Source organism: Copadichromis virginalis, linkage group LG14 (assembly GCF_057382275.1).
Source record: "Copadichromis virginalis isolate Kocher_CV1m ecotype Utaka linkage group LG14, C_Virginalis_male_GT1.1, whole genome shotgun sequence".
NCBI lineage: Eukaryota > Metazoa > Chordata > Actinopteri > Cichliformes > Cichlidae > Copadichromis > Copadichromis virginalis.
In genome coordinates this window covers 32,225,545-32,242,966 of record NC_140631.1, presented here as the reverse complement: position 1 = coordinate 32,242,966, position 17,422 = coordinate 32,225,545, and the positions used below count along the sequence as shown (strand labels likewise).

General features: G+C 38.4%; 1 protein-coding gene across 1 annotated transcript; it reads left to right on the top strand.

Annotated features, from left to right (window-relative positions):
- The first annotated feature begins 436 nt into the window (after positions 1-436).
- Positions 437-11,120, top strand: camkk1b (calcium/calmodulin-dependent protein kinase kinase 1, alpha b). The gene is made up of 17 exons (XM_085478865.1): positions 437-631; positions 3,077-3,408; positions 3,500-3,547; positions 3,642-3,695; positions 3,781-3,832; positions 3,935-4,068; positions 5,829-5,865; positions 5,975-5,996; positions 6,136-6,224; positions 6,842-7,041; positions 7,204-7,257; positions 7,354-7,427; positions 7,967-8,054; positions 8,139-8,267; positions 8,767-8,870; positions 10,369-10,419; positions 10,772-11,120. The coding sequence occupies exons 2-17, from the start codon at positions 3,154-3,156 to the stop codon at positions 10,851-10,853; spliced, it is 1,473 nt and encodes a 490-aa protein (XP_085334991.1). The 5' UTR covers positions 437-631; positions 3,077-3,153; the 3' UTR covers positions 10,854-11,120.
- Positions 11,121-17,422: the final 6,302 nt, after the last annotated feature.

The following is a 17,422-nucleotide window of genomic DNA, read 5'->3' as shown; positions in this document are numbered from 1 at the left end:
CCTTTCACACAAAAAGGTCTGTGTGGTTTTCTTTGGGAGTGTCTTAAAACTGAGTTTGAATGTGTAAAAATCACTGAAACACATCATCTATTAATGAATCAAGGACTTGGGAAAAAGCCTTTGAAGATAATGCTGGTAGTTATTTATTCTTGTCAATAAATTACATAAATAGTTTCCTTGCCATGCTTAATATTTGTTCAAGATGAGTTCTAGAGAATTTCAAAATAATTTAAAAGAATTGTAACTTGTAATGATTAAAGACCTTAGTATTTATATACTGCATACTTTTTATATAAATCTGCTGTATTTATCACAGTAAAGGATGAAAAGAAAACGGCAGTGCACAGCATATTGTGAGAGTGTGTGTTGTTGACATATTGTCGCTATCACTGTGGGATTATTCTTGGTTTTGTGTGTCTCTGTTGTCTAGCCTTGTCCTGTCTTGATCACCCTGTCAACATGACCACTGCTGCCCTCAGAATAACTGAGGCTATATGTAGCCTCAGTTAATCCTTAAGTCCAGCGCTGCCGTCCGTCAGTGAAAGTCCTGCACTGAGACTGAGAGGCGCTTCATGTCCAGACAACATTCAGATTTACCACCACAGCTCTGAACACAGGACATGTCCACTGGGTGAGGAAGCGATTCTGCTTGTACTTAATTTTTTAAAATTTTGCATAGTGATGTGTTTTACTGTGTGTGTGGTATGCTGAAGACGGCTCTAATGAGGTTATAGGGTTTTATTTTAGGTTTTTTTTGCATTTCTTAGGTCCTTTTCTCCTTTTTAAAAATTTATAACAACATTACTTTTTAAATGTGCAAATTGTGTCGTCTTGAAATATTACAGATCTTCACAAAAAGCTTTGCAGTTCTCAGTTTTGCATTATGGGCAACAGAAGTCTTGCTCATAAAGAGTTAACCTTCTGATTGTTAGGATTTCTCCTTTTCTGTGTCTTTGCCTTTGTTTCTGTTCACATCACTTCTTATCTTATCTATGCTTGTGCTGGAGTTTGCAGAAGTCATTATTTATATAACTCCAAACTCCTCAAAGGATTATTTCAACTCACAAACCACAAACGGGCCTTTCTCTTAACCAGACTTTCTATTTGCACAAAAAGCACAACACATTTTATTGTTCGCAAAAGTTTGCAGAAAAAGTGTGAAAAGAGTCCTGTGAGTCTGTGATTGCTGCATGTTGTGAGTAAATAAGAAATAATTATGGCATGGAGGGGATGAACAACAACTAACAAACAAGGTTAGGTTGATATTTCGAGTTTTTTTGTACGTAAGTTTAAAAGTTAGTCCTCTGAAGTATGGCTTCAGAGCAATCACTTGAATTTTAATTTTGCTAGTTATTAAAACAAAATCACTGATGTGAAACTCTCATTTTGACACGATGTGCTAAAAGCTGTCCTTTCACTTTTCAGCACATCTCTTTTCATTTTTTCTGTCCCTCCATGAATTTGTGATTTTTCTTTCACAGTACATGAGCTGTAGTTTGAAGTATTGTGATTATTCACTGTCTCATTAGTTATCACTGCACCGACCTGAAGTGAACAGTCACTTGTTTTGGTTACGGGCAGTTTTTTGCTAAGACTGCAAAGACTCCTGAGACAGTTAATGTTCATGTGTTTTCAGTGTTACAGGACAAACATTACTTTCTGTTTCTGGGTTCTGGTTCCTGGTTGGATTTTATTCTTATTCATTTCTTGTGTTTGTAGTGTCCCAGTGTTTCTGTCTTTTCCTCTCTGTCTTGCCTTACGTTGGTAGTTTCTCCTCCCTGTGTGTCATCTCACTCATCTGTACTTTATCTCATCGTCTTCACTCACTCCTTTTCCATGTGTGACTTGTCTTCTCCTGTCTGAGTGTCCTTGTTTGCGATTGCCCGCCCTGTCTTAATTGTCTTGTTGTGTAATCAGTCCTCTGTATATAATTAGTCACGTCTTTCCTTTTGTCCTTTGTCAACAAGTCTGTTTTGGCTCCCGCTAACTCTTATGATCTGAAAACCTCATCCAGATCATAAGAGCCCAATTTTGTTTTACACCTTTGGACTCTTGAAATTGCATTTTTCTCCTTTTACTACTGAAGACCAAATTTACCACATCTTCACGTGACACTTTAACATCAGATTGTTTATATTTTACCCTCAACTCTTATGCAGTCAAATAACAACAACATTGCTGGGCTTCTTCTTTATTCCACAAATTCTGGTGCCTACATTACCCACAATGCAACAGTTGCTGCGGCTTTAGTGCAGAAATAAATCTAAAAATATCAAGGCATCCTGCTGTTTTAAAGTCACAAAAATCATATAAGGAGATTTTTGGATATTATTGCATGTTTGTATATTTCAATAACAGAACACTTAAGAACAGTTGTGCAAAGTAATTAAACCCAACATTTCAATAGTTCAACTTTAAATTTTTCAAAAAAAGTGATAAAGGTGATAAATCTTGTGGTGACCTGGCTGCATTATGGTGTACTATATGATTAAATGTTTGCATACAAATAAAGAGATAACAGTTTTAATCCTACCTGTGTGCCTCCTTTAAGATTTACTATAAATGTTAAAAATCAGTCATTATTTTAGTTAATCTTCTGTCTCTATTGAATTTAAGGCAAAAATGTAACCAGATGCTCGGAAATGCCATAGCATTGTAGTCTTATCAAAAACAAATACAAAGACAGTCAGAAGGTCATAGTTACATCTACAGTGACAGTGTCACCCTGAGGCGTTAGCCAACATCCCACAATCTGTCTGTACAGACTCTAACAAGGTTGGAAAACCTGCGTCTTAATGAGAGGCAACATTGAACCTCATCGCCACAGATGTAGATGCACTGACTCTTGGTGCGGTCACAGCCAGCAATATTATGCATTAAGATGTTAATATTGTATTAAAATGCAGCAGAACATTTTTGTATGAATCAGAGCCGATGCAAATGTCAACACAGAAGTACTACTCAAAAAAAATCGAAGCAACATATTTGACAGAGGCTATGCAGTAGTACTTTCTTCCAGTCAAAGATCTCAGTATCAAAATCTCGTCATGCCTCTGTTTCTGCTTCAACCTGTCAGCACCATGATGCGTCCTCTAGCTCTTCACCAAAACATCTCTGGGACGCTGAGCTGTGAGTGAGTCAGAGTTAACCACCATGAGCGCTGACACCGTCAGCAGGCCAGAGCTGGAATTGGAGAACAACGGCGAGCTTGCTGACTTGGTGGCAGCCATGAACGTGGCCGCCAACCGTTTAACCCCTCCTAATGGCTACAGGTCGGGTGGTCCAAGGACCACCAACACCAACCGAATTCGCCTCTCAGACAGGAAAATGTCTCTGCAGGAGAGAGGGAGTCGCATGGCCCGACAGCCAACCATTGAGACCAAACGTGTGTCAATCACTGGCATTGATGTGAGATATTCTTACATTATTTTCACATTATTTTTAAATAATTTGATATTTTACTGATCAGATAATGGAATTCTATCCTTCACTTATGTAGGACTGTATCCAGCTTAACCAGTATAAACTAAAGGAAGAGATTGGAAAGGTAAATTAAAATCATGATATAGCATATACTCTGGTAATACAGAAGTGAGGGAATGCGATTTATGAACCTTTTTACCTTTGGTGTTTCACTCCAGGGTTCGTATGGAGTAGTGAAATTGGCTTATAATGAAGATTCAGAAGAGCACTATGTAAGTCAAAAGATTAAACTATACTGAAGAATTTACATGTCAGTTTGCCTTTATTACCACAATTTGCTTTATTTAATTCATTTAGGCAATGAAAGTAGTTTCAAAGAAGAAGCTGATGAGGCAGTGTGGATTTTTGCGTGAGTGAATAAGTATTCTTAGTCATAAGTATTAATTCCCTTTTGGCATTTTTGCTGTGGTTTTAGTGGTTATGTGTGTGTATGTATGTGTATACATTCCAGGCCGCCTGCCAACCTCAGGGTCAAAGTCACAGCAGGATCCGTTCCCTAAAGCCGCCTTGCCTCTGGAGAGCGTGTACAAGGAGATCGCCATCCTGAAGAAACTGGACCATCATAATGTTGTCAAACTGATCGAGGTTGGTACGAGGACTCAGTCTTACAATCTCATTGGAAGCTTAGAACAACACAAATAAACACGACAAACATTTCAGCTTTGAATGAAAGTTGTGCTGAAGTATGCACGATATTGAATGCAATAAACACTTTATAATAGAAAAGTCTTTTTCTGCTTTTAATACAGAGCGGAATGCAACTTTGGATTGGATAATATGTTGGATTAAGGTTCAAGCAGAGATGCAGGGAAATGGTGGCTTACACAGAGTCACAGAGTGATTCCCCACAGAAATGACATCTTCAACATGCTTCGTATCATGAGCTGTTATTTGATCCAGGAAAAAGGCAGATATTAGATAGTGTTGGTGGGTGGTTTAAGCCCCTTCGCAATGGTACACACTAATGTATGTTAATATCAGGCTTTTGTCTTGAATTCTCCCAGTGGATTCACTCTGTAGTAATCACTGATATTTATTCTTTCTAGAAAACATAACGAGCAACTTCTAAAGTTGTCCCTGCTGTTGGCAGCTTCAAACCTCCAGCAATGGACTAAAAAGAATCTGCTCACATCTGGTTTTTGTCTTCAGTTCGGTACCATAAACATTGCTGGGTGAAATGATTCTGCATTAGTGACTGGTGTAAGGTCCAACTCCAGTCTGCAGTGATGGAAACATCTCACGGCTGATTTAGACTTCGGCAGTGAATCTTCGTAGAGCTTATGACGTAACCTATGTATGTGGTTGACGCGGTTGCCAGCATGCATCCCTGTGTGTAGTGTTAATTACATTGTGGTCACGGCCCAGTATTTTATGTGGTGCCAGCCACAATAGAAACAAATAAAAAAAAACCTCTGATGTATTTCCCTGGTGGGGCAGGTTTTTTTTTTTGTGTGTGTTTTTTTTTCTCTGGAGGAAAACATATCTATTGCTCAGGTTTTTCCACATCTTTGAACATTCCCTCACATTCACGTCAATCGTTTTTCAAAATCTCCCTTCAAGAATTGTGGACATATTATGCTGAGGCAATGTTGTTATTTTCTTACTGATACACTCAAAAACTGAGGCTGGAAATGCACAGGAGGAGTAGAAAATAGGCCAATTCAGCCTGAATCAATGAGAGGTGTAGGTACATTTTCAGAGCGCTGGACGTCAGGTTACATTTTAAGATTTTAGAGCGTCTTGGGGTTAAAACGTACCTACAGTGTAGATTTAACAGAGGCTAGTTACCAGGTGAGGGCAGCACTATTGCCTCACAGCAGTGGGTTCAAACCCGAGTACTGACCGCTCTTCTGTGTGGAGTTTGCATGTTCACCCTGTGCCTGAGCCCTGGTTGCTCTTGCCGATGAAAAACATGCCAGATTAACTGTGCCTGTGTCATCCCATCATTAATCTGATAATTTACACTTCCTGGTTGTATTAATGTAGAAAACCAAAACCATCTATTTCTTCTATCCCTGTTTGAGTCAGTCTTTGTAAAAGATGTTTAAAAACAAACAAACACTGTAACTGTGTCACTGGCCTTTGTGCTGCTTCCTTGTGCTTAAAATGTGCTTGTGGTGGACAGAACGATAGACTAGAAAAAGACTAAACTTTCTCCACTAGCAAAGGGAAAGGAGCCAAAGACTTATTATTTTAATAATGATGATGATGATGATGATGATGATGATGATGATGATGATGATGATGATGATAATAGTAGTAGTAGTAATAATGATGATAATAATAATGATAATAATAATAATAATATTACTATTATTATAAACATCAGTTACTGTGTCTTCCAGGTGCTGGATGATCCTGATGAAGATGGACTTCACATGGGTAGGCAATAATTTATATTTATTATAATTTATGAATCTATTTTGCTGCAATACTGTTTTCAATAAGAAGGCAAGAAGTCATTAAAATCTCATTTTAATCTGTCTTCAAGCCTTCGAATTGGTGACAAAAGGGTATGTTGTTGTGCTTTCATGTATTCTATTGAGCTCTGAATTGGGATTTTATTGAGTTGGGGATGCCACCATGATGATTAGATACAGCATGACTATTTAATGTAAGTTTCTGCTTTTGTGCACCTCTCATGTTGGTCAGACCGGTGATGGAGGTGCCTACTGACAACCCTCTAACGGAGCAGCAGGCTCGCTTTTACTTCAGAGACGTTGTCCTTGGAATAGAGTACTGTAAGTACACAGACTTTCTGACACATTTCTATCTGATTTTACATATCTGTTCAGTTGCATTCACTTCACTCATAAGCCTCAAGGCAGGAATGGGTGAATATCTGTGTCTACAATTTGTTTCCATATGAAATTAAGCCCAAATGATCGTTCCTGTCACAGCTACACATTTCAAAACGATTAGCAGCTTAACTAAGTTGATTTTACTAACTGCAAATATGTTCATCATGAGCTTTTACAATATCAAGCTGAGGTGTGTGGAGACCAAAAGCAGTCAGGATCTGTCTCAGATCCAGGAAGACACCCTGGACAGGAGGATGTCCTCAATTGTGTCTCTTCAGTAGCTTGGGAATGATTCAGTATCCTGCTGGAAAAGCTGGAGATGTCTTTGGGGCAGTGAAGTCTGGTGTTTCTGCTTTGACAGCTGCCCCATGATCTGGGTCAGATAAGCTGTTGGATAATATTTGACTTTAAAAGAAAAATATTTGAGAAAATATTCAAAGGTTAATTTTAAGCTGTTTTTTAACTTTAGAATATAAAACTGTACATAAATAATAAACTTAACAGGAAAAATGTAAATGTAATGTAAATTAATGTTAAATCTATATTTTTTTGTGCAGTACACTACCAAAGGATTATTCACAGGGACATTAAACCATCTAATCTGCTGTTGGGAGATGATGGCCACGTCAAGATAGCAGACTTTGGTGTGAGCAAAGAGTTTGAGGGGACAGACGCCCTTCTGTCAAGCACAGCGGGGACGCCGGCCTTCATGGCTCCGGAGATGATGACCGAACACGAGCAGAGCTTCAGTGGAAAAGTGAGACAATCTTTTCCCTATTGGTCATCAGTGATTTAACTATGCTTTGATTTTACATATCAGGCTGTGTTAGTTGAGAGAAAGTATCAAGAAGTGATGCTTAGCGAACCAGCTGAGAGCCTTTCAGTGGTGTCACTGTGATCATTTGTGTTTATTTGCCAGGCATTAGACGTGTGGGCGATGGGAGTCACACTGTACTGCTTCGTCTTTGGGATGGTAAGCATGTTTGCAGCATGATGCTTGTAGATTAATACACTTTTACATCAGTCGTTTAACATTTGAATCCCTTTTCTTCTATTTTTCCTGCTTTAGTGTCCTTTTTATGATGAATACATAGTTTCTCTACACAACAAGATAAAGAACAAACCTGTGGAGTTTCCAGAGACGTAAGCAAACTGTAGGATTGTTCAGTAGACAATATCAGATTTTGACTTTCAAGGTTTGTGTAAATGTTCTATGTAGATACATAAGACTAAAATATAGTAGGACCAGTATGGGTTAAGATCGTAGTTTCTTATAGATTCATTGAATAGATTTCTCCTGAGATCAAGCAAAAAATGGGAACAAATCTATTTGCTTTTGGTCTCTGATCATTTATTTGATTATAATTTGTTATTTTCTTTATTCATAAGTGTTTTATCAAATCTAGTTAAAGGTAAGGAGTCAGTAATTTGTGTTTTTACTTTAATTCATTTATCTTCTGTCAGCTAGCTGTTTTTTTTCATCGGCGCTTTAAATATTTTATAAACTTGTGCTCACTTGTTTAGCATTTTGGAACTTACTGACATTCAGTCTATAATGATTTGATATTTAATATTATTGTATAATATATTATTATTCATCAGTAGCTTCATGTCACATGTTAACATACCTAAATGTGTTTAATTCCTATCCACTTATTTTTCTGACTCTTTTATTTTGACAGGCCATTAATAAGTAATGAACTGAAGGAGCTCATTGAAAGGATGCTGGATAAAAACCCTGAAACAAGAATCACCATCCCAGAAATTAAGGTGAGAAGGAAAATCTATCACATCTACATCCTAGAATCACAGAAACAACATCAATTATAATGAACATATGTGGTCCGGATGCAGCTCCATCCGTGGGTGACAGAGAACGGTGCAAATCCTCTCCCACTGGAGGAGGAGCACTGCACGGTTGTTGAGGTCACTGAGGAGGAGGTGCAGAACAGCATTAAACTCATCCCCAGCCTCTCCACTGTGGTGAGTCGCACACATCTGATTGATCATGCAAAGACCACAGTACCTGCAGCTGGCACTGTGGTCTTTGCAAAAAAAAAAAAAAAAGTAATGTATTGCGTGGCTGTAATTTGAATGTGTTAAAGTAACGCAACAACAACAATGAAAAGAAACAAAAACATCTCATCTGCATGTTTTAAATGGTAATCTGGTAGTAGAACTCAATTACTTCAGTCCTTTATGCTTCAAAACCACGCAAGAGAAAAGAGAGAAAGCACACAAAAGTAACAGTAAAATGGTTAAAAAAATCAGTGGGTTATTATGATTTTGAAGTGCTCAGACCTCCTGCCTCCAGAAGCATGCATTAGAAGACATATTGCATGCTTAACATTGCATGGGATAATTTTTTTAAATTATTTTTTCATTATATAATAGAATTAAAAACTAAGATTTGCAGCTCAACAGTTTACCAAAAATGTAAATCAAATGGGAATTCACTGATACTCTCTCTGATGTCCCTCAGATTCTTGTGAAGTCCATGCTGAGGAAGCGGTCTTTCAGTAATCCCTTTGAGTGTCAGGGCAGACGGGCGGAGAGGTCCATGTCTGCCCCTGGAGGTCTTCTTACGTAAGTAGCCTACTCTGCAAATCCTGCCTGCGCCGCTCTGCCAGACTGCCAGCTCTGCGATTAGGCCTCTAACAAAGCAAAGCAGCGAGCAGATGCTTGGATAAAAATAGATCAGTTCATATGTAGAGTCTCTTTCCCATATTACACATAGGAGATCTACAGTTCCAGCATATCAAGAGCATTAATCTTCAAATACCGAGTAGCTCTTACACTGTATTTGTTGTGTCCTTAAACGAGCAGCAGGCAGATAAAAGCATTTGTCCTCTCCTGATAAGCTAAGTGGGAGCCCCCGGTGGCAGCGGTAGTGGCTGCGCTGCTTTTGTTTTCCATTAACGGTCTGTGGGGGGCACAGCTAATTACGCCTCCATGAGAAGAGATGAGAAGCTACATCCTCCTCCACACTTACCCAGCTACCAGCAGTACAACAGCACAGAGCTGCAGTCTCCCACTCAGCAAAATATGTGAAGCCCATCTGACACATGTGATGAGTAAATACTGAAATCTTCTGATCATTTGAGCTAATAATGGCAACGCTTTTTAAATCAAATTAAAGGCAGAAATATTCCACACTCTGAAAGGTATTGATTGGCGCTCCAGCCAGCTTAAAGAAGATCAAAACTTTTTAGATTGATCTTCTTGGAGGGATGACGTAGTGCGGCACTTTGATCCAGGTCAGAATTAACTTCATGTTTAGCCTGAGCCAGGTTAATCTTCCAACGCATTATCATAGTATAATACTAACAAATGGGGTTGTTTTTTTTAGACATTTTTTAAAAAATTCCAGCACAAATTACAATATATTATTAATGGACGATCACAGAAGTAGATTTATTCTGTTTCTTCGTCTATTGCTTGATTTTATTTTGACTGCTTGTACGCTCAAGTTTTTCAGTCATTGGAAAAAAAACCTGGTGGGCAAAAATAGCTTAAAAAAGTGATCTTATTCATCTTATTTACGTATAACCACAAAATTAATGAACTGAACTCACTGATCTTTTTCTGCAGAGAACATGTCTATCAGTAAAATATGAAGCACTAGCCAGCAGCAAAAACAGCTACCATCACTCAAAATCTGGATAACAGCACCTCACAATCTTACACAGTAACACAATACATGTAAAAACTGAAATGTAAAAACAAAACTTTGCAAATGAATGACTTTCATTCTACACATAACACACCCAAAATCCACAACACGCTCTTTTGTACAGATTGAAAGAGTTGTTAAAGATTAAGGCTACAATTAAGATCAGCAGTTCCTGCACTTCTCTTGTATTTATGCTAAGCCAGTATCAGGCTGTAGCTTCACATTCATAAATATAAACAGACATATAGCTGTCATCAAATTTTTGATCTAACTCTCAAGCAAAAAAGCAATTTTCCCCAAAATTTCTGTCCACAACCAACTGCTGCGTTTCTAAAGTAAAATTTGTGTTTGTCATAAACTGCATTACAAACTTTAAATCCTGGCCTCTTACGTCACATCTCCTTCTTACAGTGGTTCTTGGGGCTTACTGGGGTCTTCGTCTCACCTTCATCCTTCCTTGAGGTAAATTTTTAAGCATTTAGGCTGAGCTCAGATGCTTCATACTTAGTGGAGCTCATCGGTTGTTTGTTCAACCTTAAGAGGATTTAGGAGGAACAAGACAACACAAATCTCTCAGCAACGAGCTGTACCAAAAATAAAAGGACACATGGCGTTGTTGACAACTGCTTTGTGTTGGCTTTTCCTCCCTCTATTGAGGTTGATGTTGGGGGGCAAGTGATAAGCTTTGCTGTGAAGGACGAGTACGCCATAACATTTGTAGTCTAGTGTGACCCCTCCTCCCTCCTCTTCCTCACATGCAATCTCACATAGTGCTGCACCTTCAACGACATGACTGAGCGTTTGTCGCCTGCAGGAAAGTCAGCAGAGAGGGAAGCAGAGAAGGAGAGTTGGAGGACTTGTATGAAGATGAAGCTTTTACAGAGAGTGCTGATTAATCTGGCTCACATGGATTTAAAACACAGAAAGTATGTTTTTGTACATTTATTTGTGTCTTTTTCTCTTAATTCTTTTGTTCGTTGTTGCTTTTGACATTAGAGGAGAAGATTGTGGTCATTTTGTAAATTTACTGAATATTCAAGTAAAGATTTGTAGTGCATGAAAATACAGAAAAAGATGATATTATCTTCCATCCAGGCTTAAAAAAGTAAATATACTCCATGAAGATGAAGATATTTTTACATTTTCCTACAGCTGTTGAAGATAACAAAATATAAACTATTGAAACAATGACTGAATCACGTTTCTTCTGTCACGTTTAGTTTTGTTTCGTTGACTATTAAACACTAGATGGCAGCCTTGAGAAAACCTATTATTTCATAATGACTTTTATTTGAATGTTTCTAGGTTGACTATCAGTGGCTGCTACAGCTGTGCACGCATGAATGCACACTTCTCCATTACCACTATTTCTAATGATTCTGTATATCGGCTGCTCTTCATGCTTTTGACCAGTAGAGGGAAGCATTATGCAGCAATTATACAAACTCAAACTCAACAACCTGCCCTGCTGAAGGACCCTTAAGCTATAGACGATTTAGCACCATGGACACTGCTATAACAATCAGCCGCAGATCCACCTCACCATTACAGTAGTTCAAAAACAGCTTTCTAAAATTTTATACGGTTATATGAGCGCTGAACTGGACACTTTATTATGGACACATAAACGTGAATACAGTCATTGCTTTGTGATCCATTATATAAATTTGCTGTAAATTGATCATTTAAGAAAAAATGATTCTCCCTATATTTTTCAGCTTAAGGATATATATATATGTGTGTGTGTGTGTATATATATATACACACGCACACACATATATATATATCCTTAAGCTGAAAAATATAGGGAGAATCATTTTTTCTTAAATGATCAATCACGTTTATTTGCCACTGTTAAGATGTTTTATCCGGAGTGTATTATATCACAACCCTCCTCTCTTCTTGTGCAGCAAAAATAGATGTTTCAGTAGTGAGGACGAGGCGTGATGCTGCAAAATTTAAAATCCCTGAGCAAGAGTGCCACTGCCAATCACCATCACAGCTTCACAGTAACAGCACAACGCCCTGATCAGCACAGATTTCAAGTTTATCGCACTGAGCTGGATTTAGAGAGGCAGGCTTCACCGTAGTACAGGTGGGCTGAAGGTTTTTCTGGGGTTGCGTGTAGTAGGTGGAACAATATCTCTGATAGTCTGAACAGCAGAATATGGAAAAGATACAAAGGCAACAAGTAGAGAGTAAAAAAAAAAGGAAAAGGTAAAGACCAATAAAAGAGATATGAGCTGGTACCATGTGATTGCGGTGGAGAAGCTCGAACACAGACCTCACATTGTCAAAGGAGCTCCAGATAAAGGTGTAGAGCTCGGGTTTGATGAGTTGTTGCTTGCTTCTAACTACATGATGAGATGTTACATTGGCTCTTTCAATAGATTATGAAGTCATCTGTCTCTCTCATCTTCATCTGTCTGACCATGTTAATCAGACAAAACGTACTCTTCGCATCTCTCTATTCTCCCTCTACACTGCTGTGGTAGAATACCTGATTTAGCACCCATGTTTTACAGGATGAACATCAGAGCTATTGATAATCTTTTAACATATTTTATTTCAAATAAAAAAGATGTTCCTGTACGTGTTTCTCAATAAAACCCCATTCATGTTCACCAATTATTTTGAGTCAGACAAAGGAAAAGTTAAATCAGACAGTGATATAATGCCATGAGTGTCAAATCTAATTAACAGTTCCATTTTCAAAACAAGAATAATAAAATTAAATATCAGGATGAGTTTGTCATTGTCCATTAAATAGGCTTGATTTCAAGTGGATTATTCTATTTCCTGACTTGCAGAAAAAAAGTGGCACAGTTTAAAGTACAACATTATAAATAAGAGTTAAATCTTAAAGAATAATAGAGAGAAATTGTCACCAGAGCGTGAACAGCTAAAGCTAATTAACCCCCTTTTCTTTCAATTAATAAAGATACTTTAATGCTCCAGAATCTTAGTAACTCTGTTTTAATATTACATAACAAAAAACAGCTGAATCTCAGTTTGTAACCAAAAGAAAGACTGGCCCGATTAATCGTGTTAATCTTTTTGCTCACTTGATGACAATTTATACTCCTTGTTATCACCTGTTATTCATAAAAATGTATGGTAGTCTTTATATATTTTTAGCTGACACTAATCTGTTACATTTTAAAAATGCAATAGCAGTGATATAAATTATGGCACAGAGAGACTGGTCCCATTACTGTCAAAAGTATTTTCTCAGTTTAGCTATGAGCTCACCATACAGGGAGTGCAGAATTATTAGGCAAGTTGTATTTTTGAGGAATAATTTTATTATTGAACAACAACCATGTTCTCAATGAACCCAAAAAACTCATTAATATCAAAGCTGAATGTTTTTGGAAGTAGTTTTTAGTTTGTTTTTAGTTTGAGCTATTTTAGGGGGATATCTGTGTGTGCAGGTGACTATTACTGTGCATAATTATTAGGCAACTTAACAAAAAACAAATATATACCCATTTCAATTATTTATTTTTACCAGTGAAACCAATATAACATCTCCACATTCACAAATATACATTTCTGACATTCAAAAACAAAACAAAAACAAATCAGCGACCAATATAGCCACCTTTCTTTGCAAGGACACTCAAAAGCCTGCCATCCATGGATTCTGTCAGTGTTTTGATCTGTTCACCATCAACATTGCGTGCAGCAGCAACCACAGCCTCCCAGACACTGTTCAGAGAGGTGTACTGTTTTCCCTCCTTGTAAATCTCACATTTGATGATGGACCACAGGTTCTCAATGGGGTTCAGATCAGGTGAACAAGGAGGCCATGTCATTAGTTTTTCTTCTTTTATACCCTTTCTTGCCAGCCACGCTGTGGAGTACTTGGATGCGTGTGATGGAGCATTGTCCTGCATGAAAATCATGTTTTTCTTGAAGGATGCAGACTTCTTCCTGTACCACTGCTTGAAGAAGGTGTCTTCCAGAAACTGGCAGTAGGACTGGGAGTTGAGCTTGACTCCATCCTCAACCCGAAAAGGCCCCACAAGCTCATCTTTGATGATACCAGCCCAAACCAGTACTCCACCTCCACCTTGCTGGCGTCTGAGTCGGACTGGAGCTCTCTGCCCTTTACCAATCCAGCCACGGGCCCATCCATCTGGCCCATCAAGACTCACTCTCATTTCATCAGTCCATAAAACCTTAGAAAAACCAGTCTTGAGATATTTCTTGGCCCAGTCTTGACGTTTCAACTTGTGTGTCTTGTTCAGTGGTGGTCGTCTTTTAGCCTTTCTTACCTTGGCCATGTCTCTGAGTATTGCACACCTTGTGCTTTTGGGCACTCCAGTGATGTTGCAGCTCTGAAATATGGCCAAACTGGTGGCAAGTGGCATCTTGGCAGCTGCACGCTTGACTTTTCTCAGTTCATGGGCAGTTATTTGGCGCCTTGGTTTTTCCACACGCTTCTTGCGACCCTGTTGACTATTTTGAATGAAACGCTTGATTGTTCGATGATCATGCTTCAGAAGCTTTGCAATTTTGAGACTGCTGCATCCCTCTGCAAGATATCTCACTATTTTTGACTTTTCTGAGCCTGTCAAGTCCTTCTTTTGACCCATTTTGCCAAAGGAAAGGATGTTGCCTAATAATTATGCACACCTGATATAGGGTGTTGATGTCATTAGACCACACCCCTTCTCATTACAGAGATGCACATCACCTAATATGCTTAATTGGTAGTAGGCTTTCGAGCCTATACAGCTTGGAGTAAGACAACATGCATGAAGAGGTTGATGTGGACAAAATACTCATTTGCCTAATAATTCTGCACTCCCTGTATAGCACTCAACATATACAGCCATGTAAACGAGAGAATCTGCACAGCACCCTGTGTTAAAAGAAATCCTTACAGCTACGAGAGGTATTAGGAGGGTAAGTAGCAACCAGGTGCTAAAAATCAAATCCACTCGATTAATTAGTCTTCAGCAAGTGAGCACCTCTAAAAAAGCAGAAATGTTGTCAGTTTGCTGGTCTGGAGCATTCAGGTGTGTTACACAATCCCACAATCTTCAAAGATGTGGATATTCCAGCTCAGACTGTGCAATACTCAGAGAAACTATTACTATCCAAACTTAGACTCTACAGTGCTCAGTTAGCAAGTTAAATGTTAAAGTTCATAAAACTGCAATTAGAAAACAGACTGAGGAAGTATGGCTTCTCTATGAAAACAACATGGAAGCATACCTGAGATTTGCAAAGCTGCATTTGAACAAACCACAAGACTTCTGGAACAATGTCCTTTGGACAGATAAGGCCAAAGTGTTTGGCCATATTGCACAATGCACAGAGACTGATAAAGTCATACAGAAACTGATTACTTCAAGATATCACTGCTAAAGGTGGTTCTACAACCTACTGAATCATTGGTGTACTTTGTTTTACACAGGATTGCATAAAGTCCTGTGGAAACTTTTTTTCATGTGACGGTGACTCCCTAAACACATGATAGAGAGTGGTCACTGACTACAGGATCTTTCAAAAACCACTGTTAGCAGTAAGTGCCAAGTTGGCAGCAAAGCTAAGCCCCTCCCAGGAATGCTTAGTGTTGAGAATATTATATCCAAACTTTGATAGAAGTGGAGTAGGAAAATTTCCGTAAGAGACAAGCCAGTCTTAAGAAAGAAGGCACACCAAATTATACAAGAACTGCAATAAAAGTCAGAGACAAGATGTCTTGGAAAATCCAAATTTTTAATTTCTGATTTACACTGTCATCAGTACGGAGGAGGTCAGGATAAAATACAACAGTGCGTGTGTTTACAGCCAGGTGTAAAACACGGTGGAGGCTCTGTCATGGATTGGAGCTGCATTTCAGTCAGTGGTGTTAGAGATCTTGTCAAAACTGATGGAGTTATGAACACGGAAAAGTATCTGATTTTGATCCACCATGCAATACTATCTAAAAAACCATCTGATTGGCAGCAGATTCATTCTTCAGCGGGACAGTGATCTTAAACACACTAATAGTATGGATGGTAGAACAACAAACCATTTAATTGCATCTCCAGTTATGATTAAACATCTTTGAAACTAAGGTTTCCTAATATATTAACAAACAATAGCTAAATCTAAAATCATAATGCAGACCAAGAACAGTCTTCCTAAATGCTAGCAACCCTTACTTGAGAACCCTTACTGTAATTTCCACTCGAGCTTCAAGGTTTTGATTTTGGAGCAGAGAGGTAGCACTGTGGTGCTACAGCAGTTTCCAGTTCATGGCATGCTTGAGTCTTGGTGGTTCCTGGGTTGTTTCTAACCAATTTCCTCTCACCTGAGGGTGACAGATTGGCTCTTCTTCTAGATCTTAGCAAAGTGGTGACAGATCCAAATAACTTGTACTTTTATACGGTTGTCTGAACTGATGATGGGATCTTCGGTTATTTAGTAAGGGTTCAGAGGCCTACAACACTTTTCCTTAAATCTCCCTCGGACTTTCCCATTGTTCGGAGTATCGGTCAATCCAGTGAGTGCTGTCGAACAAATCCTTTTTTGCTGGCGATGACAAACTACTAGTTGCGGTTAATCAGGATCACTAATGAGAAGTTAACAGGTCTTGACTTCACACTGTAGAACCTTCATCTCCATTGATTAAAAGATTTCAGTGAGTTTATGCATATATTTGAGGCTATATATATACTTTTGGTCCAGCATGGCTAAGAGAAAATAAAACCTGTGTGCCAAAATCATGTTTTTTAAACTCACTAAAGATGAATGCTGTACAGTCATTCCACTCTGTAAAAGAACAGTTTCAAGACATCAGTAAAACCCCCAAATCACCATAACATTCATCCTCATTATGAGTGTGTGCAAACTTCTGACCACAACTGTATATCTTAATGTCAGGTCAGTATACAAGGCATAAAATTAATGCTTTACAAATTCTCTGTCTGTTATGTAAGTTCATAACGAAGGGCCTTTAGTCTAGAAAGAACGTTTCATTTCTTTAATTATTGCCTTCATTGTAGAAACTGCACATTTTATCCTATTATCCTAACTGCACATTTTGTCCTATGTCCAATGTGGACTGTATCCACTAATACAGTGCAGTCATGATACAGAAATGGTTGGGATGTGAAATACAACAGAAGGCTAGACTCCAGGTTACATCTTCTGCTTTAGCTTCCCTGTAAAAACAACTCTTTAGCCCCTGCAAGCTAAAATGGTTCATTTGTATTCCTGCAGTCAGCCCATTTTTCTGCTCGCTGCAGTTATGTGAAGACCAAAGAGGAGTGTTTCTGAGCAAAGATTTCTGTGGAAACTGTTGCCATGCAACAGCACAATACTGCTTTCATACAGAGTAGTAACTTCACTGTATGACTGCTCATCTTCCTCAGCTCCCACTGCTGAGAAATAATGTATGTAATCTGTTTTTCTATTCTATTCTATTCTATTCTATTCTATTCTATTCTGTCTGTTTCAGAGT